We start from the raw sequence: 27,647 nt of genomic DNA, 5'->3' as shown, positions 1-27,647 counted from the left end.
CGTGAATGCTTCACATTCCTTGCAGTCAAGATAGAGGGGAAAAAAACATCCCGGGCGTTCTTCGTTCAAGCCACGCCCACCGGATGTAGACGCAGTTTCCCCGGGAAGCTCAGTTCCCGTAGTGGTGCGGAGTGAAACAGAACTTGGGTGAGTTGTTGTAAGTAAATTAATCTATAAATCTTTGGAAGTTATTAAGACATTTGTTATCCTGGAATTTATTTATAAAAGACAGCAGCATGAAGCATAACTACATGTTTTTTTTTGTCGTTATTAAGGTTAAATTAGAAAAGAAACTTAGCAGTTTGCGTTTCCAACGCGGTTAAATTTGGTATTTGTAAAATACTTACCAACCAGGCTTTTAAGTTTAGCCACTGTACTTTTCTGCTCTTATCTGTATTTATCTCAAAGGTAGCGCAATGTTGATGAAAGTGTATTATTACTATTTAATACTGGAATCTTCAGTGAAACATCAAAGCTCTATTGTTGTTATATATATATATATATATATATATATATATATATATATATATATGCATGGTCTCTTTAACCGTAGACTAAACTATTTATACAAATATAAATCTAGAAGCAGGTGCTATGTAAAGCCTGTTCTTTAAATCTGACTGTCTTCATTTCTAAAATCTAACTGTTCCTGCAGATTAACGATGGAGAAAATTACAGAGAAGCTTCTGCTGGAGAAAGGGTCTCCAAAAACCAACAAGTTGGAACAGATCAAAACTCTGAAGTGAGTAACATTTTCAATTTTTCCATGTTCTTATATTAATTTACCACTGTGTCCTCACTTTATCCAGATGTTTAGATACAAAGTGAAGCTGCACTCAAAGAATCTCAATGTTATTCATTGACTTGCAAACCTACCTTCTGAGTGCAGCAGAGTTTGAAACATGGGAACACTATTGTTGTATTGTAAATGAGGATGAAACAATCATGGAGGAACAGAGTAAATTAAAGAGCAACTTGCTGATTCTCTACAACTTTATTCCCTCATTTTAGCAGCTTTAATGTTCCTTCAAAACTGTAGCTGTGGAGCATCTTCCCTTTCTATCAGAGACTTCAGTGTATGAATAAACTGCTACATGTGGGGTACCCCAAGGCTTTGTTTTGGGTCCACTTCTTTTATTGAAAGATGTATACACACTTGAAAAACTAACTGGCCTCTACTAAACTCTAAGCGTTGTTTGCATGTACATGTTGAAGAATGTAACTTTAACCAAGTAAAGCAAAAGGGACTTATGCAAGATTGTAGAGTCTATATCTCTGTGGAAACACCAATTTAATCGTATCATTTATTTTTTTTTTCAGTCTGTCTAAGATGGCGCTGAAGCTTGAGGACCTTCCTGTGAAGCTGTTGTCATGCCTGAAGTCGTTGGAGCGTTGGGATCTGTCTGGAAACAGGCTGCAGGAGTTCCCTAGGCGTTTGGAGCTGCCTGCGCTCCGGTACCTGGACCTGAGCGATAACCAGATGGAGGACGTCACCACCCTGGAGTCCCTCAGGGCTCTGGAAGAGCTCAAGATGGATGACAACCTTTATATCACTGTAAGCTTTCTGTCACGTTCAAAGGATTTTCTTTGGTTCTGTAATGTAACTGAAAGGCACATTTAATAAAATACTAGTTACTTCTTTGATGTATTGTTTTTTTACACTGACAGAGCAAGTGTACGCAGAATTAACTTTTAGCTTCTTGCAGATGTTTTCCATTCAGCTCAGTAGTTGCACATCTGGAAGATCAGCGGGTGAGAAGGGGTGTAAATGCAGCTGCTTAACTTTCAGATGGCTCACTGTTTTTACTGATGAGACTTGATTCTTCATCACTTTATCAACCAAAACTCATTTCATAAAAGTTACAAATTATTTAGCACGTCATTGAGAATATTTAGTACTTTATACCCCAGCAAAACATTACTTGAAACTAAGAGAAATATATGGACCGAAATTGAGGCCATAAAATGTGATAAAATGTTTGAAACTGGAAAAAAAGATTTTAAACTGAAATTTAAAAGAAAACCTTGAATCTTAAAAATAGTTTCTAAAATGTTTCTGAGTTTAAATTTCTGTTTTCAGGTCAAACATTATTTTTAAGTTTAAGATTTTTTTATTTTTTATTTTTTTAAATTTATTTTCAGTTTCAAAATGTATTCAAAAAACTTTGTTGGTCAGCAGATTTGCCCAGATCTTAGGAAGGATTTTGACCCAGAAACCTTCTAAATCCTTTTATGTTTCTGGGCAGCTCAAAATTTTGTGTGGAGACTGACTGGGCCTCTCCATGAGCATAATTCACTTCCTTAATATATACGCTCAATATGTAATGATAACGGGATGAAAATAAACATTGGTTGTTAATATCATGTTGAAATGGCCGATACTGATATTCATGCAGACACGTTGTGCATCCCTAATTTAGATTTTAATTAACGTTTACGCTGCTGAAGGAAACTACAAATAAACAGTTAGAAATTTGATTTTAAAGGAATAAAATGTGACCTTGTTGTGTGTAAAGTTGGTTAGCTTTGTTTTAATTTTGCTTGCTCTTGTGTTTTAGGTGAGTGATAATTACAAGCTGTTTGTGTTGCTGCCCAATCTGCGGATTTACAACAGCAAGGATGTCACTGCTACTGCCAACCATTTGAGATACGTTTACAGCGACAACCTGAGGACCAGGGTATGAAAATGATGTATTAATGTAGGGAAATATTCATTGGCATAAATGAAACATATTTTTTTCTGTTTTTAAATAATGATGATTTTATTTATTAGACAGAGAAATCTACCACAACCAATCTTATTGTTGCAATTGTCAAGAAGTAATGACATGTTTATGAAACAATAATCATTTGTTTTTGTCAATTTAGTGGTTTTCTAACTGGACATCCACAAGAGCAAAAATCAAACCTGTCATTTTTAAAAACTCACAATGGTGACTGATCAAATTCTAAGCTGTATTTTATTTTTCAAAAACTTTATTCCTAATAATGAACAACAACAAGACACAAAAGTGTTTACATAACAACAGAAAATTAGCCTGGGGAAGCATGAATAATTCAAATAATAATGAGAAGGAAATGACAGAGTCACAAAAAGAAAACAATAATTGTACATAATGGGACATATGTGTCAAGTAGCTTCATGTAAGATAGTCTTAGACAACAGATTGTCCTTAAGCCTAATTTGGGAACAAACACATATATTGTTAAAACTCAAAAGCACCAGAGAAATTGGTGTAATTGCAAAATGAATAATCTCTGCCGATGTCATCTTAAACAGCTGTGATTGGTGCAGAGAAAAAGTTTATTTGCATGAAAACAAAGATCTAAAAAAGAGCAGAAGTTTTTCAAAGATATGAAATCATGCTTTATAATTGTAAATGAAAGCTCTTAACTTTTGGCAGTAAAATTCCTCCATAAACAAACCAAACTATGTGGCGATGAGTAGAAGTGAACTGTTGCTAAGGGAGAAAAGCTAACAACTGGCCTACAGCAGTAATCATTGGGCCCATGTGCATCTGCAGTCTGGTTCCTTTTGCACTACGTGCTGCTTTTAACTCTTTTTAGATGATTGCTGTTTGGGAGAGGAGCTTCAGTCTCCCGGATCCCGTCTCTGCTGAGAAACTGTCTTCCCTCGAAAAGAACTTTGTGAGCGCCGCTCGTCAGCAAGTTAAATTTGGCCCCACTTCTGTGGCTGATTTCACCAAATGGAGGGTAAGTTCTGAACGGTTTACACTTTCTGCAGCCATGACGGTCATTTTACCGCATGTTGTGATCTCCAGGTGGAGATTCTGGCTAAGGAGTATCTACGCTCTCTGGCGGAACCAAAGGAGGACTCGGACGATGAAGCTCACACTGAGAATAACAACGACACCGTAAGAACTGCATTAATGCTCGTTCTTTATCAGATCTAGCTGCTTTAATGCTGCATTTCAAACTTCATACTGGATTTGTTTACCTCAGGATGTATCTGAGGTAACAGACGGACCTGATAAGGAAACAAGTCCTAAGAGGAAACAGACGGATACAGCAGCAGACGCCTCCATCAGCCTGACACCCCGCAAAAAGCTGCGTGCCGACCTCCCTGAATCACCCGCTGAAAGCAGTCCTCGCAAATTCAGCCTCCGCCTCAAACCACTGGCAGGTACCCAGAGCAGGATGAGTCCCCTGAAGCCGAACCGGGGTCCCTCAACCCCCAGCAAGACAGAGACGAAGGCAGAGACGCCCAGGAGGAGCGCCAAGGTCCAACAGGTCAAAGAGGTGGAGAAGAAAGAAAACCTGAGCAGAAAGGAAGCAAAGGCTGCACAGCTGCACAGAAACGCTCATGTGCTGCCCATCATAAAGGCTTGCAGCAAAACAAAGGTAATGTAAGAACAGAGACACTCCACTCTCTGTTTTTTTTTGTTGAACTACAACATAATAAACTACAGATTTTTCCATAAACTCCAACCAGCTTCCCAGTCCCTTCTGAAAATAGGCATCCCCATATCATGATGCTGCTCCCACCATATCCCACAGTAGGGGGTCAGTGTGGTCAGAGTGACATCTTGGTGCAGATTGCAAAGATAGTTAACCTGTTGATGTTTATTTTATGACAAAGCTAATGTTTTATTGCAGCTTCAAGTGTTTCCTTTGTGTTTGAACGTTTCTGATTTCCGCTCTTTTCTCCGCCTGTAGCCGGTCTCTCTGAAGCCGCTCCATGCTCTGCAGTGCCACAGTAAACAGGACAGCTCAGATGACTTCTCCACCCAGCTGTGGGCCTGCGCCTTCCAGCCGCAGTCAGAGTCCAGTGGTACCTCCTCTTTTTTTTTTCCCCTGATATTTTTCTAGACAAAACAGGGTATAAGAAATATTAAAAATGGAGCGACTGAATTCACTTTTCCTACGTCGACAGCAGGAAGCCGATTGGTGGCAACATGTGGAGGAGACTCGGTTTGTGTGATCGACTGTGAAACGGGGAAGGTGATGAAAAAGTATAAAGTTCCAGGAGAGGTACGTTTAACAAAATAAATAATTTATTTTGTTATTTTTTTGTAGAAAATGGGTTTTGTTCATTGTAGATCCAAAACTTCCTAAAGAAAACAATTCTGCATATTTGCTGTGTTAAAAGTATGTAATTTTGAAATTCCTTAAGACTTGGTTGAACAACCTTTTCCTCAGTCTTTTCCTCAAAAGCAGGAGTTTTGAAAGAGCTTCTTTAACTTCATTAAAAAAAAATTGGTGCAGCAATGATGGCTTTTCAAAAAAAGGCTTTGGACAGACAAGGTTCTACTTATAAAAACCTGGTTGTAAAAAGACGAATACTTAACACTTTCCATTGACTTAAGAAAATTAAGTCTGTAATCATTTTACTCTCATCAGGGCTGGAGGATATGGCTGGAGCAGATGTGAGGCACAGTGGCAAAACCTTAAACTGCTGCTGTGCAAGTTATTCAACAGGTTATTACAAGGTAACCAAAATTGAGAGGAACTTGAAACTGCTTGTTACCTGCAGGTTGTTGCTAAGTAACGAACGAATGAATGAGCTAGTTGATACCACCAAACTCACTTAGGTGGCCATGAGAGGTTGAGCGGATAAATCCTTTCCTCTGCCTACATCCCCCACAATGCTGTGTGGTTCTGGATTGGAGTTCAGTGAAATGATTGAATATCCTATCAGACATGTTATCTATTGATATTGATCATGTGTCTATAGCGATAAATATTGTTACTGATGTATTTGTCCAACTCCAACCTGATTAAAAAATAAAAAAAATTGAATAAAAAAACTGTGAATTATCTTCATGCTTGTCGCCCCTGACGACAGGAGTTCTTCTCCCTGGCCTGGACCACTGTGTTGATGTCCAGAGGTATCAGCGCTCCGTCTCAGCCCTGCAGTATCCTCGCCGCCGGCGGAAAGAGAGGACTCGTCAAGCTGATCTACCCCAGGAACAACATAGCGTACGGCGAGTTCAGAGCCAGCCGGAAGTCGCTGTCGGTGCTCCGCTTCAACCACCGGCAGGGAAACTTCCTCTTCAGTGAGTTTTTACTGACCGCATGTCATTTCAGACCAAAAGAGGGTGTTATGTTTCACCTCCAATCTCACTTTTAAGTTAAATTAAATCAGCAGAAGAAAAGGTTTAAATAGGAAAATGACTATCCAGACTGTCTGGGTTCAACATCCAACAAGGTTTTAACATCCACCTCTTCATCATCATTGAGTTAGACTTTTTAATTCCCTAGTTAATTAAAAATTCCGAGGTGAGTTAAAAACGGCTGATATGCATCTTCTCTGATGTGCATCTTGTGTATTTCTTGCTAATAGTTACAGTAATTCAGTACATGTGTGTGTGGGTGTGTGAAATGGGAATCCTTAATGTCTAATTTTGCTGGATTTGCAAATTAGCCTGTGGCTAGAAAACCTTCGTACAAAATAAGAGCTGCTTGGTTTTATCATGTAACCTTTTTTATTGGGCTGTCCTTGATTAAATAAACTTGAATAGAATAAATAAACAGCACAATCAAGGGTGTCTGAAGTGTGGCACCCTTCAGACACACTTCCAAGGGCCATTTATGGCTCTTGAAATTATTTGTTTGGCCCCTCACCACAAGTCAAGAATTTTCCAAAAAATTGGAAATTGTCTGTTTTTCTTCAAAGGCAGCAGTCTGAAGCCCCTTTTTAGTTTTGGATCTTTTTTGATATTCAGATTTTATTTTTAAAAAAGAAGTTTATCACAATAAGCATTTTTTCATTTTTAATTTAATGAATTTTGCGGGCCACCAAAGTTTGAACACCACTGTTTTAAATCATCCCTGCCTTGTTTGGGGATTTGAACATGACTTTATTTTTCCTCTGAGTTTATCAAATCTTTATATAAATGTTCATTCTAGCCTCACCGTTCAGATCTTTGTACATTTTTACACACATCTCAGCTATCAACAACGCCCTGCCTCATTCAGTTTGGTTCCTCTTTTTTATTTATTTTTGTCTTTTACCAACTTCAGCCTGTGTTTTCTTACAGCTGGCTCCTACGACAACAAAATAATCATGTGGGATATCGGAGGACTGGACAAACATTGCAACTTCAAAGTCATGTAAGTTTGACTGAATGAAGTTCTTTTATCCCAAAACCATTTCTCTGGAACTTTCTCAGGATTTTATGTGATGGATCAACATAAAGTAGTGTTGGAAAAGGAAACGGGACATAATGAATTTGATCCACATCTGTTAACACGGTAACTATTAGTCATGCACTCTATGAGGCTGGCATTTTACAGAAGACTGGCAAGAAGAAAGACTTCCTGTCTGCAGTTTGGCACAAACCTAGACCAAAACAGAGAATGGCAAGAAAATCAACCCAAATTAACCCTTCCCTCTTTGAAACATGGCTGTAACCGTGTTTCCATCAGTTTTTTATGCGCATTTTGAAGCATCACATTAGAAAAAGTAGATGGAAAGGGTCAAATTTGGAATAACTTTCCCAATATCACAAAAAAAGTTTTCACGCTTGTTTGATGTGGTTCTAGGCTGTTCTGAAAAAGAGTTAATGCAGTAAAGATGAGATGGAAACACATTTACCGATTAAGTTCTGACATAAGGAATGCTCCCATCCACTGGTGGGTCTGCACCTTACCAGAGGCACAAAACCTCCAGCGCACAGAGGAGTCTCCATCTTTCTGAGGTGTATGCCAGTTCAGAGCCATGCGTACCTTTAACATTTGAAGGAATTTTGCTTAGCGTGGCATGTTTGAATCGCTCCGAACTGGAAGATGGAAACATGACAAATTTGCATTTTCCTTCTTTGCTCAAAATTTACTTCACAGTTGAATGGAAACACAGCTACTGATTAAATCTTGGTCGGTTGTAGCAAATTTTCCCATCAACAGATCCACAGATTAGAGATCCTTCCTCATCCATCAGGATAGGTAAGGATCATATCCCCTACTCCAACATCTCCCCAAGTGTACAGCCATACAGAGATTTAAAGAAGAACTGCAAAAGCAAATGAGGTGGATTAGCAGAGCTTGCCAACAACTAATGGTGTCATCCAGGACAAGTTGCTGTGGAATATCCTCTGAGACTGTCATACAGCAGCAATATTCAGTCAGAGGCCTCATTAGATTCGTTGGAGGTCTAACTGCTACTGAAGGTTCATTCTTCTCAGAGTGACTATTTGAAAATACTTGGATGATATGAGTTAATTTCACTCAATAAATAAAATGATTTGAACTGAATTTAAAGTGTTGAAAGATCCGAACCAGTCCAGGTGTTTTTAAGGGTTTCTCTTGAACTCCCTACTCGTCCTCCCTCCAGTCAGCTGTTGACGCTGGAGGTCGGCACCACGCCTCTGCACATCTGCCTGCCGCCAGCCTCCCCAGACACACACCTGCTGACGGCCTGCGAGGACGGCCTGTTCTGCTACAACACACAGCTGGGAGGCAACAGCACCACGAAAAGGTGAAGGAATTTTAGAGGTTCTAGGATTAATCAGGAAACACGTTGCAAATCTCCATGACGACCAGTCAGCACTGATTATTGTTGGGTTTTTCTTATAAGGTCAAACAAAATGGAAATAACTTTCCCCATTTACAAGATGGAGGACAAACAACAGAACTACCACACTATCGATGGGTTGAGTTTTCTCACTGACGATGTAGTGGGTAAGTTAGATTTCTTTATTATCAGATGTAGTTCTGGTTAAAGACCACATGATGGTGCTGTAAGATGTAAGTAATTACTTCTTAGACAACTATAAATGGTATTTATTGTTAAATTTTATCCTGGTGGTTTGAGGTTCCGAGTTTAAAACACAGACTTCTCTTGTTTCTTTTTGCCGCCTGCCTATGGGGGGCGCTACTCCCAGCCTCTAAGAGCCACACCCACGGGTCCATTTACCTGTGGAGCTGGAGCGGCACCAGGAGTCAGCGGCCGGACAAGAGGAGCGGGTCGGTGTGCGCCGTGGTTCTGGCTGAGCTGCAGTGGGCCATCACCGACGTTCCCTACCTGTCTCTGAACACCTGCCCAGGTGAGTTCTGCTGGACCTGGCCGGATGACCCGTCTATTCGCTCCTGGGTTCCTACCGACTGGAAAACTCCAGAATCTGATTAGAGTTGAGATCTGGAGAGGAAAACAAAGGCTGAAGATAATGGTTCTGTTGGTCTCAGGCTTTTTCTCAGAGATTATACCCATCTAGCTATCCATACATTTGTTTGTCCAAAAATGTAATTTTAACATCTTAACTGTGTAGGATCCCTGAATAACGCAGTACATGCACTCTCTTTGCCATCGAGTGTCTTTATCTGTTTGTTTTCTATCCAGTTAGATTGTTTTTAATGTGTAACTAATTTTTTGGCAAGCCTCTTCAAAAACTACATCTCAGATTTCTCCAGCTCTTCAGGTCTGACGTCACATAATGCAATCATTAGCAGGATGCTGTAGAACCTGTAGAACCTTCTGTCATGCACAGTTAGACATCAGCCCTCGAGGACTGGAGTTTGACATTCCTGATTTATTTGGTTGGCTGGATGTTTGGGGCCGGCTGCTGAATGTTCCCGGCTGTTTGTTTGTAGCAGAAGCACTAACTTCCTGCATGTGTCGTCTTCAGGACGGGCCTACATAGTTTGTGGTGATGACAAGGGACAAATATGGACTTATCACGTCACCAACCTCCAGAAGAACAGCGGTCAGAGAGGGGAAACCATTCCACCCACTGAGGTATTTCATTTCTACTCCATTTTTTCCTTCTTTCTCTCTCTGTCTACCTTGATAGATTACTGTAGAAGAGTCAGAAGGATAAACATCGCTTTGGGCAGAACAGTTGGTGCTTAAAGTAACGATATGCCATGCAAGCTAGTGGCAGAAATCTGAGAAGATGGTGGCTGGACTGAACTGGACCCAGATGATGAAAGAACTCATTTTGTAAACAAGCAGGATGTAAACAAACCATCTGCAGGCATCTGTTGACTGCTAAATGTTATGTGCAAAAACAGATGGTTATTCACATTTTGGATTGCTCAGATTACAACCCATAACCTAAAAAAACTGATGAATAATAACAAATATGGATCTACTGAACAGTTTGTCCAGGTATTTTACGGTCAATATTTGGTCTGAGCTCCTTTTACAAGAATTACTGCAACAATGTGGCTTAGCATGGAGGAGGTCAGTCTGTGGTTTTACTGGGATGCCCATGAAATGCAAACTTCACTGTCATCTGAAAACAGGACTTTGGACCACTGAGCAAAAATCCAGTTCGTTTTTCTCCTGATCCTAAGTGAGAATTAACAGCTGTAACCAGTCTTTATCTTTGGCCGCACTCCAAACATTGTGAATCTGCCCCTGAGCTCTTCAGTTAGCTTTACTGCAGCTTTCCCTTTTGCTTTTGCACTGTTTTCTACTGCACTTTTTCCTTTCACTCAGTTTTATACCTAGAGGGGTTGGCATCGCTAACTAAAGTTAGTTGTGCTAACCCTAAAGCACCAATAATAAATTTTAGTTCTGCTAATGCTAATGTGGTATTAGCATAAGCTAATGCTGAAGCGCTAGATTCAATCATGTTGACACACAACATGTTCCACAACATAGTACATCTCCAATAATGAGTCATATTTGTTACTGCACACCTAAGTAGATGGTTTGCGCTTCAGGAAGTGAGTTTTTTGGAACAGACAAAATGTTGTTCATGTTGTCAGTTTTGTGGTTGTTGAGTATTGCTAACTCTGTTAATAATTTTGCCAAAATGACCATGAATATAAACGTCTGACTACTTGAAGTAGGCATGAGTTTTCATGAGCTGTAATTAAAAGTAAAAGAAACAAACACTTTAAATATATCACTCTTTGTGGAATTTACCTGTTTATAAGAAGCTTAATTGTCTTTACTGAATTAGTCAAATTAATGAAGCTTTGATGGTATTCTAAATTGAGCTGCACCTGTTGGTATTAATGGACTTAGTCACTGAATTTCATAAATGTCTAAGAAAATGCAAATATTTGACATCAGACAATTTTAACATTTTAATTTATTTCAAAAGAAGAAATAACGTGAAGAATAAATCTAATTTTAAGATATTCAATTTGCTCTCATGCGTTTTCTTGTTTCTCTAGGTGCTAGAATGGCCGACCCTGATGAGGAAAGGCCTAGGTCGGATTGAGGGCCCCTCCATCAACAGTGTGGCGATGGACCCAGAGCTTTACTACCTGGTGGCACTCACTGATAAGAACTTGGTGGTCATATGGAAGAGTGAGGTGTTGTCCTGAGGAACACGAAATGTACCTAATTAGCAACAACTTTCAAGCAGGGTTTCTTCTGTCTGAAAAGAGACGGTGTTCAAATTTTCTTCCAAAAGATGATTCAGTGATCTGTTGGAACATCAACATTTTATCCAGACTGCAAAGATCTTCATCCTTCCTCTTCTTCTTTAATGTCTTCAGGAAGTTGGCATGCTGCTCCCCATATTCAGAACGTCTAATACAGTTACAGATTTGCTCTCTGGAAGACAATGTCAGCTTGCTTTTTTTATAGCAGTTTTATAGTTTTTACCTGCTATTATTGTATGCATAGTTTGGTCAAAATAAAAGACACAAATTGAGATTTAAAAATGTTTGCAGAAAATATCTGTGACTCAATTGCTGTTCAAAACTTAATATTAAAACTTAAAATTCTCTGTGAGAATTGCTTGGATTTTTGCATTTTTATTTCTGGTGACTTTGCAGTTACAACATGAAGGTTTAGTTTGTGTGAGCTCCTCCTTGTGCTACTATCGCCATCCAAAGAAATGCTAACTGGCCTTAGCATTCATGACAAGCTTTACTGACGGGGAGAAGAAAATGTGGGAAGGAGCTTTAGACATTGTGTTTATACTACTGTTTGTCCATATTACATGCCGTGCAGAGTACAGTATGTGCCGTTGTGAATGGGGCGTTGATTATACTGAGCTCCGCCTCTGACTGACTCGCTGATTGGCTGAGCTGTCTCGTCGTTACCGTACATCTTTGACCTACTGACCAATAAGCACAGAGGCCTTTCTGTACCCTGTGTCTACTGTATTGAGATCAGATTCGTGCCTTTGTGCGCAACGACACAACCCTAATGGCTTCATAGCAGCTGTAGAATTCCGTTGTTCTGCACCAGGAACGGGCCAGTCCTGTTCGAGCTTACAGCTCGTCTCCAAATGCGACCGGGACTGGCAGGCATAGCGGCGGAGATGCTGAGCGGTGTCACCGGCAGGGCCAGGCCGAGAATCGGCAGCCTCTTACTGACTCCCGCAACCAAAACATTACCGGCGCTGCAGTCAGGCACCGGGAATCACAGATTCCGGTCCACATCATCAGCACAGGGTGTCTCAGAACTGGCAAGAGAGCGGTCGAAGACTGTCACTTCCTTTTACAACCAGTCCGCCATCGATGTTTCGGCAGAGAAGGTGAGGAGTGGATTATTATTATTTTTTGCTCCCTGCTGATATGCGGCGGCGAGGGAGTGTTAGCGCAAGCCGGCTGGAGCTGGCTTGGGCTTGGTGAGCAGAGCTAGCCGTTATAGCACCGTCGGTGCTACATTCAGTGAATGAGGAAATGCAGAAAATAATCATTTTTAGTTCGGACTGCTATCTTAACTATCAGTTAAGGTTGAAAGCAAAAACTACATCTATTGTACTTTGTTATACAATAAAATAATTTGCTTACATAAGTAGTTAAGCGGTTCAACCTCGCCTTCTTAAAGCCAAATAGGAAAAATGTGATTTAGACAATGAAATAAGCGTATGGCTAAATTTTATTTTTAAAAAGTAGATTCGACAATGTTTCCTAATTACAGTACTCTAATTGGAATACATATTACTCATACAAATTGAATATATTTAAAAAATATCTTAAATTAAGAATCAGAACCGTTACGTTACGCTCTGATTTCCTCGGTTGTCTGCGCGTCCTTGAATGCAGCATCGCGAGGACAAAATGTTTAGCTAGCTAAACGATCTACTACTAATTAATAGTACCAATGGTTGATGAATAATGGTGGAGAGCGCGAATCTTTTACTCCAGCAAAGCTCACAAGAGTGGAACAATTTTGTGTTATCAGCGTTATCAGCTGAGGAAAGGTTAAGGTTTCAAATTCGGAGATTGAATAACCCAGTTATTACTAGAAAGTGAGTGCCTTTGTTGCTTCTGGTGGCTAATCTGACCTTTTGACCCTCTTTGAATTTTCATTTCGATTAAAATAGAAGTGTAAATTAGTAGTCCGGCTAATTTCAGGATTAATTAACAGAAACACCTTCAAGTTTGATAGATTAGTACATCTATTAGTCATAGATGTACTTTTTTTTTAACATAAGACTCAGTTTTTTTTTCACAGTTGTCAACACTTTTTCCTTCCTCTTTGTTCTTTGCAAACTCAGATGTTTTAGTTCCTTACACTCAATCATTTTCAGTCAGGCTCTTACCAATTATCTTGTTATAAAGTGTTTTTTTAGTGTAAAAACAAAACCCCAGGTGTACTTTAAATTCTTTACATAATATCTGTGAAAGTTTAAAGATCTTCAGTTTCTAAACAGTGAAGTTGAACAAACTTTAACTTCATCATTTAACTGGACATTAATTCTGCAGAGCAGTTCCCAGCTAAGCTCTGGTCACCAGACAAAAGGGAAAGCTTGAAATTGCTATGTGCATTGCTGTGGTCGGACCAGGAGAAACTAGGTCAGATTGTTCCTCCTGACTGTCCTTCACTTGTACTTACAAGTTTTGCATCTGCGTACACCTTGCCAAGAATTTTTTTTCTCAGGTTCAAATTAAGGTAAAGAGACACAGCATGACCGTTTGTCAGTAAGGTGTGCCTGCTGGGACTCATTTGTTGTTATGAAGGTGAGATCCAATCTCTGGGGGAAGCAGATGTAGCATGACTTGTCTTTTTTTTGTTGCTCTCTAGATCAGTGTTTCCTAACCCTGGTCCCCGAGGCCTTTCGTGTTTTAGGTGTTTCTTTGCTTCACCCTAGGTGATCTCAATTGACAGGTGTTTAGTGAACTGCAATCAGCTGAATCTGGCATATTGAAGAAGGGAAACATCTAAAACTTGCAAGATAGTGTGCATTGAAGACCAGGGTTGGGAACTGCTCTAGATAAAATCTTTTTTGCTACAAATTTGCAGTGCTGTGTCCTTTCAGATTTTTGCCGTTTTGGGTTTTGTGTTGCACCAAAATGTGTCAGATCAAACAAATTTTGATGCCTGACTGAATTAACCAGAGTCAATACAAGACGTAGTTTAGTTTGTTACCAACCTGCCCTGCTGCTGCGAAGCACTTGAAAGCAACAACTGCTATAAAGTATTTGCGATAACTTGAGTTTAATTGAGTTTCTTACATCGTTGTGCAAGAGCGGTGCTTCCATCAATGTTTGTTATGTTCGTTTTTAAGTATCTCATTAGAAAAGGTTGATGGAAATGGCAAAATTCAAGATAATTTTGCAAAAAGGTTTTTACGCCTGCTTGAGGGGGTTTGGGCTTTTCTGAAAAAGAGTTGATATGTTAAAGGAGAGATGGAAACACATTTGCTGAATAAGTTCTGAAAAAGCTAATTTTCTGAAGACTGGGAGTTGATGGGAGTCACGAAACCTTGAGAAAAATCTAATTCCCAACTTCAATCTCGCACGGGAAAACTCTCCATTTTTTCTGATATATGTGGTCCGTGCTAGTTTGCAACCTCTACTTCATGTTTATTACAACCATATAGAACTTCAAAATTTGACGAAACTTTGCGTAGTCTGGTTGATTTGCTTCACACCAGTAAATGGAAGCACAAATATTTCATATTTTACTTTCTTTTTTTCCCTTTTTTGGCGACAGTTCAAATGTTTGCTCAAAATTCGCATTACAACTGGATGGAAACATGCTGTAGCTATTGATGAATTGTGGGAGTAGTCTTGGTAGGTCGGCCTCTGCTGTTAAGATTCCGTACTTTTGCCTATTTTCTCCATGTGTGTTGAAGGGCCTCACTGCTGTTCTCTAACATCCCAAAATCTTAATAAATTGTTTTTTAACCTTTCCAAACCGATAAATGTCAATAAATTTGTTCCTGCTCTTGAATTTCATTTGATCGGGATATGATGTGTTGCTTTGTAAGGTTTTCAGTCTTCTTCATGTTGTCACACCGCTTCTGTTTAAATAATCTCTTGATTTTACCAGCCTGGCAATAGTCAATTACGTCTTTCCTAGTTGATGTATGATTTATGGATTGCAGGCAATAACATTTTTATTTTATGTTCTCCTAAATTATAGACAGCCATAATTAATCTTTTAGAGTGTAATCGCAGGAAGCTATAATTTGGTGAGCAGTTGCTGAAGAGTTTTATCTTAGCGTGTCCCACATTTTATGCAAGAGCTTTCAGGATTTTCTTTTCCCCATTTATATTTAGAAAATTATCGATTGTGTAAATCAAAATAACTTAGAATGAGTTACTTTAATTGGATGTTGAAGCCAATGAACGAGTTTATAAGATTGCTTATATTATCCAGTAATCGTTCCTTATAGATGCAAGCAAAATACACTCTTACTTAAAGTTTTGCTTTTCATGTTTAATTAAAATAAAAAACATGTTGTTTTTTATGAAAAACAGATTTTAATTGACTTCCTTTGTGATTGTGTCTGCAGGCCTCAGTGCGGCTGACCTTAGCGACCCTCCTGTATTCTGGGAAGTCTCCTGATGGACACCACATCTTGGTAAACACTTCACCCACGCTGAGAGTAAATCATCTAACCGCAGTGCCTTCATGCCCTGCAGCTTCTCACTGTGTGTGTGTGTGTGTGTGTGTGATCCCAGAGCAGTGCCAAGTACCTTCACAAGGAGTTGCCTGTGCGGATCGCCCATCGCATCAAGGGCTTCCGCAGTCTGCCCTTCATTATCGGTTGCAACCCGACCATTCTTCAAGTGGTAAGGACACACTCCTGTAGAAACTCCTTTGATAAAGTCAGTATTTTACTTTTTTGAGCTAAATATGAAGGAACCCACTACAGCTGAGGTTATAATAAGGACTGGGGCTGTCCTCATGAGTCAGTGCTGAACTTTGACAGACCGGAGAGAGGTGTGGAATCACTGGTGGAAGTTTTAATGAAGTATTTGGGTGAAAAGACTGAGAGGAACATGAAACTGTCAATCATTTAAAATTCATGACAGAAACACAAGCTGTGTTTCCATTTAACATTTCGAAAATAAATCTACTTAATAGAAACTCCACAATTTTGCATTACACTCCCATTTTTATACATAAAGTTTTTGCATTAGGTTTTTTTCAGGTGTATCTAAATCAGTGGTTCTTAACCTTTTTTGAGGTTCCGACCCCCCCAGTTTCATATGCGCATTCGAACCCAGGTTAAGAACCACTGATCTAAATTAATGTATTTCGCAAAGCTGCAATAGAAACACTTTTTTCGAATCACAACCGGATGTTACTACTGACAGAAACCACGAAAAAGAAGACAGGAAGTGGTAGGATGACGATGGTGTGGCATGTTTTTTAACAACTTATCACGTGAAGAAACTTATTCATGTGCGATTTTAATTGCATTTCTTTTTTAATGGAAACGCCATTGAAAAATTATGTCTTTTTGATTTTAGTGGAATATCAACAAAGTTTTGCACACATAATGGAAATCTATATTCAGAGACAGACAAGATTTAGTAAATCTAATGTCTGAGAGTTAACTTTACAAACAAATAGAATTCAATAAAATTGATATTACTGGCTGAGATAACAGCGATGCTAATAGATCTGGTTCAGAAGTTCCTGCTTCACTTGGGCACAGCCGGCCTAAGGTATAAGGTAACAGGGCTGCTCGAAGTGGCCAGATTAATTATTATTAGTTCTAGCAGTGAAGACTGTGTGCCACTGATTCAGTGAGGTACATTAAGTCTGGAAAATATTGAATGTATTTTCCTGGTCCTGCTAAGTGTGGAAAATAGTTATGTTTTCAGTCTTTGCTCCCAAAAATTGATGGAAAACTTGATTTGAGTCTGGAAAAGCAATATCTTGACATTTTAGAGTAGAAATATCCCTTATTGTTACATTCAAAGACATAAAGGCTCACAAGAAAGATCAAAAAGTGTTTAAAAAAATATATAAACAATATTAATAATAATAGCATACTGTACAAGATTATAACATAAACAGTTTTGTTTCATTCTTTTCATATCAGAGAAGTAATATTCTGAATTCAAATGGGATTCAGTAATATTGCGTTTTTAATTGTTCATGCTGCAAAATGAAAACAATCCAGATTTATATTTAAATTTTAGATGTTATTTTCATCCAAATAGAGAAGATTCAGTGCTACAGAATCCAACGTTTCTGCTGAGTCTCACTTCTTGAATCCAGCGCCTACAAATATTTATTACTATTACATGGTTGTTCATAATCCCAACGTCAAAACATGACCCCATTTCCGTGACGCTTCTGATGCAGCAGTGAGGTGTTGTAAATCAGACGCTAGAGCCAAAACAAATGAGTAAATCAGAGGCATAACCTGTGTGCTCCGGGGTGTAACGTTTCACTAACTGCTGATCGGAGCTGAAACATCCACCACCGCTACAGGTTCACCTGGCCTGGGAATGAAGGGCCTTCCCACTGAACACAAAAGTTCCGTGCTAGTCAGGGTTTTCCAGTTATTTTGTGCTGACGTTGCTGATCCCACAAGAGTGGAGGAGCTTCTGTCTTCACCTTTCTGTGGCAGTTTACTGCCCTTTCTTTCCTTTTTACATCATTTTAACCACATAAATGTTTGGTAAGGTGAAAAATCAAGACAGAAAGATAAATGCTGTGTGATTAGATTTAGTTTTAGTTCCTGCTGTTCTGTCAGATCCTCTGCAACAATCCTCAAACAAACTCTCCTGTTTGAGAACAAACAGGAGAGTTTGTTCTCCTTGCTCCAGTTAAAGAGACTTCATGTTGATGTGTCAACGCGTCGTCATGTTGACACGCTGTCAACATGACGACGCGTTTGCCTGTTGTCATGTGGACATGTTTACATGTTGACATGTAGTTTTGTTGTCGCGTTGATTTGTTGTTGTGTTGCCATGTCATCGCGTTGCATCAAGACGTAGCCTTACTCATTAAAGTCCAGGGTTGAGTCGGGGACACGGCAAACATATGGAACTGAAGGAAACGTGTGGAAAACACCGGTCAAACCATCACAGTGTCCCACTAAAGGTACCCCACCCTGAGTGAAACACAGTGGAGGCAGCGTCATGCTGTGGGGATTTCTTTCTGTAGCAGGAGAGCTGAGTTGATTGGAGAATGAAGACAAATACTAGAAGATGAAAACTTACACAAAAAACTTGAGACTGAAAGGTTCACCTTCCAAAAAGTTCTAGAATAAATCAGACATTAATAACTTATTATATTATTCATTAGAATGGAAGGTTTTGACAAATAAAGCCTTAAAATAAAAAAAAACATAGATGCAACAAAGTGTGTATTTGTTTACTAGGTTTCTACATTAATCTTAATTTCAAAATGCTTCAGAAGAAACATTAATCCAGGTCTTGTTCGTGTTGCAGATCCTAGAAAAAAAAATCTGTAATGTTCTATAGATTGATTTTCAACAAAAATTGGACTATTTTGGATATCTGGTTAGTTTATTATTGAGCAAATAAAAATAAGAAAGGCACAATTTATTTAGTCTAAAAGTTTTATTGAGAAATAAATATTTTTGTGGACACCCAAAAGGGCTTTCAACTTGATGATTTGTGCCCTCGTGGCAAAAAGTTTGGACACCGCTGGCCTAGTCAAAGCTTTGACATAAATCTAGATGAGAATCTGTGGAAAGACTTGAAAATTGATATTAAAAATATTCTCCACCTTTGCCTGAGGTTTAGCTTGTTGATGGATTTTTGAAAAGTGTGAATTATTTTCCTTCTGCTTCACTATTATGTTCCATTTTTCTTGCTGATCTCACCTCATAAGAACCCAGTAAAACACACTGAAATTTGTGGTTATAATGTGACAAAATACAGGAACATTTTAGGGCTATGAATACTTTAAGACAAGGCACATCTTTAAAGGTTGTAATGAGGCCGTTTCATAATGAATCCGTTTTTTTTCTTTTTGGCTGTAAAGTTGGGTGCCAGAACATCCAGCGGGAACACATTGTTCTTGGAGGTTGAGATTAAACAGGCAGCATTCCTCTGCACAGGCTGCACAGCCGCTCTAATCAGCCAGAATAAATGCTTCTGTGGAACAGAAAGAGCTTTTTGTGACATAAAAGCAGAGTCACCGTCTCTTCCAGCCAGTTTTCTCCCTCTAAGCTCTTCTCACCGTGTCGATGAACCTTCACCCAGATTCCTCATCTGGTTGCATAAAGCCCGGCTCCTTTCTTCATGCAATCAGAAGAAATGGAGGTCAGCTCAAATATCTGTTAGCAGATGAATTATAACTGTTACAAAATGTTATTTACACAGAAAGAAAACAGAGGAGGATTCTGAGAGCTTCTGTAATGCGACCCATGTGAGAGTTTGTTGGCGTCGCCGTGCTGTCGGTTCTGGTCATGTGACTGAGATCCGTCTCTTTTGCTCTTTCTTGCAGCATGAGCTGTACATCAGAGCCTACCACATGCTCAGCGACTTTCCCCAGGTGAGTGTCACGCAAACAGGAAATACTGCAACGGCACACGGTTTGGGTTCATGAGTTCAAGTTCAGCATTTCTCAAGGGAAGGAGGTGGGGAGGGCGGGGATGTTCAAAGTGCAGCCTGCGAGCCAATTTTGGCCCTTTGCATAATGTGCTGTGGCCCCCAAAACCAACCACGATTCAGTAGTTGAGCAAATCTCACCTGTAAGCAGGTAATTGATGCAGATTGACTTTTTATGATCTTTTTGACATTTTTGCAGATAAAATTGTGTTTAAATAAAGAATAATTTAGGCACAAAACAACTTATCGCTTATTAGCAAGATTCAAGCAATCATCTTCATTTTGCAGTAAATTGAACCACAAACATTGAGCAACTGTCCCTCAGATTTGGGTGAAGAAATCAGTCTGATTTACAAAAGTTTAGTTTGTTGTTGAGGAGATAAAAGTAAAACGAAAACACAAGAACTTTATTTTGATGAGTATATTTTTTACTTTATGTTTATGGCCCGCAAGTGCTTTCAGGGTAACAACTTTGGCCTCCCTGGCAAGAAGTTTGTACACCCCTGTTACAGATTATTTGGTTTAACCCGTCATGGACTAGTGAAGCTAATCTGCTTCCCTCCTGTCTCTTTGTGAAAACAGCTTAGGTGGTGCATGAAAACCTTTTTACATTTACGTACAGTGATTTATGCATTTTTATGCATTTTCTACCGTTTGACTATTTAATTAAAATTTTGCATGCTTAGCTCACTGTTGAGCAAGTTCAAATACATTGTTTTATATAGTTTTTTAAATTTTAGTTTTTAACAGCAAACAAAAAGTACTTTTAACCTGACAGTTTTGGCCTACATGATAAACCACTGCAGACCTAGGTGAGAAGCTGTGTCTCATTTTTACTCCAGTCTGCCGGTTAATAAGAATTTTGTAGATAAAGTGCCAGTAAAAAATATTCATCTCTTTGAATGTTTCATCTTTTTTATTTCTCTTACAAATCAGTCATGATCAACAAAATTAGGCTTTTCTGACAAAAAAAGTTTAGAAAAAAAACCGTTAATGCCAAAATAAAAATATTTATGGTTAAATAAAAAAATGCAACATAAAATGTGTGAGTGCATAAATATTCACCCCCTTCAAGTTGGTATTTAGTAAATGCACTTTTGGCTGCGATGACAACATTGGTCAGTATTCAGGGCCTTAGAAATTGTTTTCTATCCATCCCCTGACTTTGCACTACGTTTCAATAATCTTCTCTCTGATTGGTCGAAGTTTTTCTTCTTGCTGTATTGGCAGCCATGAATACTGGTTCCTTTTTACTGCAGTTACTGCAGACAGTTACTGCATTCAGGTGATCTCCGTTCCACTCAATTTGACTGTAACCACTAATTGGCTGGACCTCTGTTGAATTAAAGGAAGTGGATATTTATTCAGTCACTTACTGTGTTATTTTGTGTTATTATGCAGAAATCAAGTTTCATTTTGACATTAAAATTGTTTTTCTTTTTGTCAAAATCATTTTGTTGCTCATTGTTGATTTATACAAGCAGTAAAAAGCATAAAACATCCAAGGGGGTGAAAAGTATTTATAAACACTGTAGTTTACTTTAAAAGGCAAAAAGTTCAGCTCAGTATCACATCCCGCCTTGAAAAAATGACTATAGGAACAAAAAGGAATATTTTAAGCACACCTCTACAGATGGATCTTTACAACCACTTTAGATGTCATCATGTAAAACAAAATTCCTTGACTGAAGGAAATCATTTTCAGACTCAATGTGAGGTTTGTTTCTGTGGACAGATCAAGGACCAGGAGGTCGAGGCTCGTTTCTGTAAACTGGTGCAGCAGCTGCTGGACGACCACAAAGACGTGGTGACCATGCTGGCCCAGGGCTTCAGGGAGTGTCGACGACACATCCAGGCAAGAGATGCACTCTGATCGTTATCACTATTTACTGGAGTAATTATGGTTGAGGGTTTAAAGAGACAGGAAGACCAGGAGCCTCGTCAGTTACCGTTTCTGTTTTCTCCATCATCCAGGATGAGACCATCATCAGGAACTTCTTGGATACGACGCTGTGTTCCCGTCTGGGAATCCGAATGTTAGCCACACACCATCTGGCTCTTCATGAAGAAAATGTATGTCTGACTGCTACATGAATTAGTATTTATATATAGACTTTGTTGCTATATTTAGCAACTTTCAGAGCTCTTCTAGGACTTTAAAAATAATAAGTGACTTGTGACAAATCCAGAGATTTTTTTTCTGTTATTGAGACTTTGCCAACAACCTCTGACTTGCCACCAGAGGGCGTGTGTCTTACTGATATGATTTTATACCTGAATGGTTGTGTGACGGAGTTGCACCATCGTTACCAATAGAAAAATTAAACTGCAGTAAGCCACCATTCAACCCAAAGACGGCAGCACTGATAAAGTTTTTACCAAATATTGCAGAATTTAAGAACAAATGTCAACAACAGCGTTTTAGGACCATTGAACATAGGGAAAAAAAGAGGAGTAAACTTCTGCCAAAAGTAAAAAAATGTTCGACTTTTATAAGATTAATCTCAAAAATTTCTGCTTTTCTTTAGCAAATTTTTTGACTTTTCAAACTCAAAAATTAACTTTTTTAATTCGCTGTCATACAATTTACACAGCAACATAAAATAGCGCCCAATTTATACAGCTTATCTCCAAAGAAAAGGTTGATATGGGGTTTAGGCTACAGCGCATATGAGGGAGTAGTTTTGGTCTCGGATCTACATTTTGACAAAAACATAAAGTCAGTTAAAAAACATCACCAGATTAAAAGTTCTCCTTTATTTCCAGTGCACTGCAGCTGTGTTTGCTATAAAAAAAATCAACCAGACAGTTTCAGCTCATCCTGTTTCTCTGCTCTAGAATGAACTCCCTGAAAACATGAGATAATCAGAAACATTTAAATCTGGACTGAAAGCATTTATTCTTTTATGCCTTTTAATATCTGTACTTTAATTTTGCTTTATTATTTTTATTTCCTTTGAGCACTTTGGGTTGTGATAATTGGTGTGCTACAAAAAAACACTTACCTTTTCTGATTTTTGTAGTCAATTCTGGTTTGCTAAAGTCTATAAATAAAAACCAATAATTTAAAGAAGCTGATGGTACATCAGGTGTTTTTCTATGACAGGAATGACATTTCTCCCATGTTTGTCTTCCAGGCGGATTTTGTGGGGATCATTTGCAGACGCCTTTCTCCTAAAAAGATCATCGAGAAGTGGGTGGACTTTTCCAGGTGAGTTTGTTTGCTCAGTGCCGTCAGATGAGTTCCTGTTTCTTTCAGTTCTTTTATTGGTAGAGGAAGGTCAGAGGTCAGCTGATAAACACATGTGGATGAGATACGAGCCATCGCTCTGCTTACCATGAGTCTTCCTGTCAAACGGCGCTTCTGGAATCCATCAGAAGCTTCCTGCTGGGTTTGGACCGCTCATCAAAGCCATTCGGAAGATTTTCCTTTTAGAATTGAGGCACAACTCAGTTATTTATTTGTTTTAAAATGCCTTAGTGATCATTTTACTGTATATTTGGTTGAGATGTTTGCTCAGCTGGCAGGACAATTTCGTGAGTGTAAATGTCTTAAAATTTAGCCTGATGTGAATCAAGTTTAAAAATGTGACTTTCCTCATCATCTTTGCACTATTTTAGGGATTCAAAATTCTGATTGGAATTATTTTACAGTTCTGATTTGTGGGTTATATTTATAACAGCATGCAGTATTTTTGTGCTCTGAGTAAACTGAACATGTGCACAAATATTCAACGATATTCAAGACCTGTGGAGTTTGTTGGGAGCAGTGATGTTTATGGAATCTAAATAGTTACTTTTCTTCTGAAAGTAACATTTCAAGAAGAGATTTCTAAAATAGTTTGTCTACAAACAACAACAGTGTTTTGTACTTTTAAGTTATTATTTAATGAAAGACTTTAATAGACATAGTTTCATTGTTTACATAAAGTCAGTTTATGTTAGAAAATTTGTAAGGTTGTTCTTGTTTGTCTTAACACCAACCTGCCAGCAGGACTAGAGGTGGAAATTAGCCACTTGGCTTTAATCTCATGTATTTATGTGCTAATCTTTATTAATCTGTATTGAAAAAATGAACATAGCTGAACATAAATACTAATTAAAGCGTTTTTCCCTATAAAATCAACTTGATTTCAGTTAAAATCACTCATTTACAGTGACAAAGATTTGAAATTGGAACAAGCTGCTTTTCACTACTTATTAGATTTGATTAGATTAGATTAGATTAGATTAGATTAATCTCTCCAGAAAGTTAGGAATTTAAAGTAACTAAAGTATAGGGTTTTTGGTCATTTTTAGCCATTCAAGTCAAAAAGACACAACGCAAAAAAACAAAAAACAAAAAAACAACCAAAAGTGAATATAGAAATAAATAAACAATATTTAAATTCCTGTCAAGGCAAGAAGTCGAGGTGTGGACAGAAAAATGTGTCGGTGGAAGTGAGCCGTTACTTTTTTTATTATTGTGACATTATCAAAATGACAACAGCAACAACAATAAACATAAAAAAGGAAAAAAAAATGTAAAGGGTAAAATGAAACAAGAAAAGACAAATGAAAACACTAAATATAGCAGCAGTGTTATAATACTGCAGGATAGATGGAGAAATGGTCATTGTGGTTCATTCTCTGTGTCGTCGACAGGCGTCTGTGTGAACACCAGTACGGTAACTCTCCCCGGGTCCGGATCAACGGACACGTGGCGGCCCGGTTCCCCTTCATCCCGCTGCCGTTGGACTACATCCTGCCAGAGCTGCTCAAGAACGCCATGAGGTAGCAGACCGGGAATGATAGCAGGAAGGCAGGAGGAATAAAGGAAAGAGGGATTAGTAATGAATGATGTTTGTAGGAAGGAGACATGAAGACTGAAAGATTCAACTGTTTCTTTTTCTCTTCTGAAACTTTAGTGGAAAATATCACCTCCCTTACAGACAATTACTGAAAACTTTTCAGTGATCAGAAGATCCACTGAAAGTGGTTAAAAAAATGCAAAAACATTGTTTAGTTTGATGGTTTTTAGGCTCTAAAAACAGAATAAAGACTACTGAATTGATCTCCTGTGTCTTAAGTCACTCAGAAGTGTTTTGAGTTATTTTTGTTTTTAGGGCCAACATTTCTGTTAGTGTTTTACTTTTTTATTGATGCTCCTCCTTCAGAGCCACCATGGAGAGCCACCTGGACACTCCGTACAACGTCCCCGATGTGGTCGTCACCATCGCCAACAACGACATCGACTTTGTCATCAGGTCAGTGGTCTAAATGCACGAGTTCAACTCTGAGACCAAACGTTGGCCTGCAAGATAAATGTTTGCCAAAAAAGAGGAAACTTGTGTCTTGCATTAATGTTCAGCTAGGTGGACTTTAACTAGGCCATTCCAACACCTGAGCATGTCACATGTGGTCACCCTGCAGGAAGTTGAACTCCGATTTTATCGTCCTGTGTTTGAACTCAGGCATCTTCTCGACTTCCCTATCCCTGCTGATAAACAATCATCCTCTCAGACATGAGTTCCCAAACAGCGTTTAGCTTCTGACCGCACAGTCAAACGCTATAAGATATGTAAAGAAAGTTTGACTTTTACAATGTTTTTTTTCTCTCACTTTATTCTCTATTCAGTCATTATTACATTCATGCTGCTTCATAACTTCTGATTTTACTTGGCCAGTATCAGGTGTTAAATTATGACTTTATTAATCTTAATTAATTACCTAATAATTTTTCATCACAATCCCTTGCCTTGATTATATGAAGATATGTCATATTTTATACCAATCACACATGAAAGTTTGAGCGTTCCTTAATGGAAATGAATGGATGGATGAAATGAATGAATGGATGAAATGAATGGATGGATGGGGTTTTCTTATTTTTGCAATCTCCCCAACTTTCTGAAGCTCGTCTGGCGCCCCCTAGTGACGCCTACTTTAAAGACACTGCCCTAAGCAGAGAGTGTAGTCAATATTTTTGCTTTTTTCCAAAAAATATTGGCCTTTATGCGGAATGCACAACTAATATTTGCCATCACAACAGTTTGTCTCAAGCTGTTTGTCTGAAACGTCTCCCTGCTGACCGTCTGCTGGGCTCCTTGGTCTTCATGCTGCTGGTTGTTCTTTAAAGGTGAAACAGAACTGCTGCATAAAAGGGAGTGAAATAAATCTGAGTTACTATGTTCCAGTTTTTATTTTCCTCATGTCTTTTTGCTCCCCATTGATACCCTCTTGGTTAGTCGAATAAAATCCCCCAAAATCCATGAAAGTTAGTAGTTTCAGCACCGTAGAAAGAGGAATATCTACAAGTTAGGAGTAGTAATTGTCCTAACCTGACATCTAACCTGGCCTGGTGACTCCAAACAGCAGCTCTGCTTTGCACAAATGCTCAAACTCCGTTTAAAACCGAAGTACTAACGGAACCATTAATTTACGTACCATCTTACCACCAGTACATCGTTGTATAGAACGGTACATCGTTTTACCTGCAGTGGTTTCCTCTGGTGACGGTTATGATTTGTGTGTGTTCAGGATTTCAGATCGTGGCGGCGGCATCCCTCACAAAATAATCGACAAGGTGATGGATTACCACTTCAGCACTGCCGAGGAGAGCGTGCAGGACCCCCGCATGAGCAACCTGTTCAACACCATCACTAACAGCGGGAACCAGTCCAGCCCAATGCACGGGTAAGAATGGGACCTGCAGATGCACTCTTTCTTCTTTTTTTACATTCGTCACTAATCTGGCCGTTTTTTTTTTTTTTTTTACTCTTGTAGATTTGGTTTCGGCCTGCCCACATCCAGAGCCTACGCAGAGTACCTCGGCGGCTCCCTGTCTGTACAGTCCATGCAGGGCATCGGCACCGACGTCTACCTGCGTCTGCGCCACATCGATGGCAAAGGAGAAAGCTTCAGAGTGTAAAAGTGGCTCCCTGTAGGTCCAAACGAAGGAATCAGGCCACAATAGAGGGTTTTCTTCCCCACGCGAAGGCAGGCAGAGATGAGGTTATATGTCTGCTGAGTGGCAGCCTTCAGATCGCTCTGTCAGATCTTCTTTGTTTCGCCTTTTACTGATTATAAGCTATGTTAGCTCTCGATTTAATGATTTCGGTTGTCTTTTGTGTTTTGCACCCTTTGGCATGTCGTCTCTTAAGATTTGTCGGTTCATGAATTCTTGAATGTTTTTGTTTATCGGGAACTTTCTCTTAAAAGAAGAACTTCATCATTTAAGAGATTCACGTTGATGTTTCTTGTTTCGAAACACTCCCAGTCTGTCAAGGTCAACTCACAGGTTTCATGAATCATTACCACATTTAGTGTTTTTTTTTTTTTTTCTTCTTCAAAATCTAAAGCCTACCACGGAAAAATGGTGAGAGTCAAAGCAGTAAATGAGTTCAGACCACTTCGTTGGAGTTAAAGGAGTTTTGGATCTTGTGACTTTAATAAAAAACGCAGATGAAACGTAAATATTCAAACTGCCAAAACTCAAGTTGCTTTCAGTCTTTCTGCTTAGAAGAATCTTAGATCTGTTTTCTGGACTGGAGATGTTCATCTGCCTTACTGTGCAACTAAACTGCATGATGACTTTTTACTTCTCTTTTTTTTTATTATTCTACTGTCTGATGCCTTCATCGGTTTACACAGATGCACACAGTAGCACATCCGTTTGTTGGTTTTCCACTATTAGTAGATTTTGTGTGGTAATGATTGTCACAGCCATTTTTGACATTTCTGGAACAACTCACAAGCTAACAATATACCAGAGAAGTGTTTAACTTCTTCTTTTTCTTCTAAGTGTTGGAGTTTCGTTAAAAGTTTGTGGTCTTTGAGATAGGTTTCCATTTGATCATGTTTATGAAAAGCTAACCAACTGAGTTTGTTGCACTATAATACTTTTATGTTTTTGTTTTTTTTTGCTAATTTGCATTCATTCGTTCAAGTAGCAGCTTGAGTCAGTCAGGTTTCCAGTGAGGGTGAAGTGTGCACACCTCCAAATTGGGCATACGGTTGCTGGG

The 27,647-nt window shown here is 38.9% G+C and overlaps 2 protein-coding genes and 1 long non-coding RNA gene across 7 annotated transcripts; 2 read left to right on the top strand and 1 right to left on the bottom strand.

The window, feature by feature from the left end:
* The first annotated feature begins 64 nt into the window (after positions 1-64).
* lrwd1 (leucine-rich repeats and WD repeat domain containing 1) lies at positions 65-25,321 on the top strand. 5 transcript variants are annotated; one of them, XR_001424734.1, is made up of 18 exons: positions 65-157; positions 656-742; positions 1,321-1,555; positions 2,559-2,678; positions 3,568-3,714; positions 3,783-3,875; positions 3,964-4,362; positions 4,678-4,792; positions 4,895-4,992; positions 5,807-6,017; positions 7,002-7,074; positions 8,294-8,437; positions 8,537-8,640; positions 8,844-9,005; positions 9,585-9,694; positions 11,086-11,304; positions 22,921-22,924; positions 25,311-25,321. XR_001424734.1 is itself a non-coding variant. In XM_015030479.1 (16 exons), exons 2-16 carry the CDS (start codon positions 663-665, stop codon positions 11,236-11,238), a joined length of 2,244 nt encoding a protein of 747 aa, XP_014885965.1. In that variant the 5' UTR covers positions 65-147; positions 656-662; the 3' UTR covers positions 11,239-11,650. The 5 variants fall into 5 exon arrangements, 3 of the variants coding, with proteins under 3 accessions (XP_014885965.1, XP_014885966.1, XP_014885964.1); XR_001424735.1 differs by lacking the exons at positions 22,921-22,924; positions 25,311-25,321 and adding an exon at positions 21,569-21,580; XM_015030479.1 differs by lacking the exons at positions 22,921-22,924; positions 25,311-25,321 and having other exon boundaries at positions 65-147; positions 11,086-11,650.
* Positions 11,998-27,117, top strand: bckdk (branched chain ketoacid dehydrogenase kinase). Its single transcript, XM_015030482.1, has 11 exons — positions 11,998-12,401; positions 15,615-15,683; positions 15,784-15,894; positions 19,541-19,588; positions 21,380-21,499; positions 21,619-21,717; positions 22,782-22,855; positions 24,289-24,417; positions 24,801-24,890; positions 26,164-26,319; positions 26,410-27,117. The coding sequence occupies exons 1-11, from the start codon at positions 12,153-12,155 to the stop codon at positions 26,552-26,554; spliced, it is 1,290 nt and encodes a 429-aa protein (XP_014885968.1). The 5' UTR covers positions 11,998-12,152; the 3' UTR covers positions 26,555-27,117.
* Positions 15,950-19,532, bottom strand: LOC106946271 (uncharacterized). Its single transcript, XR_001424736.1, has 2 exons — positions 18,758-19,532; positions 15,950-18,475 (listed from the first exon to the last, which is right to left on the bottom strand). It is a non-coding gene; the product is annotated as an uncharacterized LOC106946271 (long non-coding RNA).
* Positions 27,118-27,647: the final 530 nt, after the last annotated feature.

Source organism: Poecilia latipinna, unplaced genomic scaffold (genome assembly GCF_001443285.1).
Source record: "Poecilia latipinna isolate Pla-1442-1.1 unplaced genomic scaffold, P_latipinna-1.0 Scaffold183, whole genome shotgun sequence".
NCBI classification, from domain to species: Eukaryota; Metazoa; Chordata; class Actinopteri; order Cyprinodontiformes; family Poeciliidae; genus Poecilia; species Poecilia latipinna.
Note: the sequence above shows the minus strand (reverse complement) of the source record. Positions and strands in the feature narration are given on the sequence as shown.

Excerpts from the sequence above, each read along its gene's own strand:
- lrwd1 (XM_015030479.1), top strand. The coding sequence starts at position 663 with ATGGAGAAAATTACAGAGAAGCTTCTGCTGGAGAAAGGGTCTCCAAAA. Across the intron at positions 1,556-2,558 it reads ATGACAACCTTTATATCACT|GTGAGTGATAATTACAAGCT; the intron begins GTAAGCTTTCTG and ends CTTGTGTTTTAG. Across the intron at positions 9,695-11,085 it reads AAACCATTCCACCCACTGAG|GTGCTAGAATGGCCGACCCT; the intron begins GTATTTCATTTC and ends TTGTTTCTCTAG.
- bckdk (XM_015030482.1), top strand. The coding sequence starts at position 12,153 with ATGCGACCGGGACTGGCAGGCATAGCGGCGGAGATGCTGAGCGGTGTC. Across the intron at positions 12,402-15,614 it reads TCGATGTTTCGGCAGAGAAG|GCCTCAGTGCGGCTGACCTT; the intron begins GTGAGGAGTGGA and ends TTGTGTCTGCAG. Across the intron at positions 26,320-26,409 it reads CAGTCCAGCCCAATGCACGG|ATTTGGTTTCGGCCTGCCCA; the intron begins GTAAGAATGGGA and ends TTACTCTTGTAG.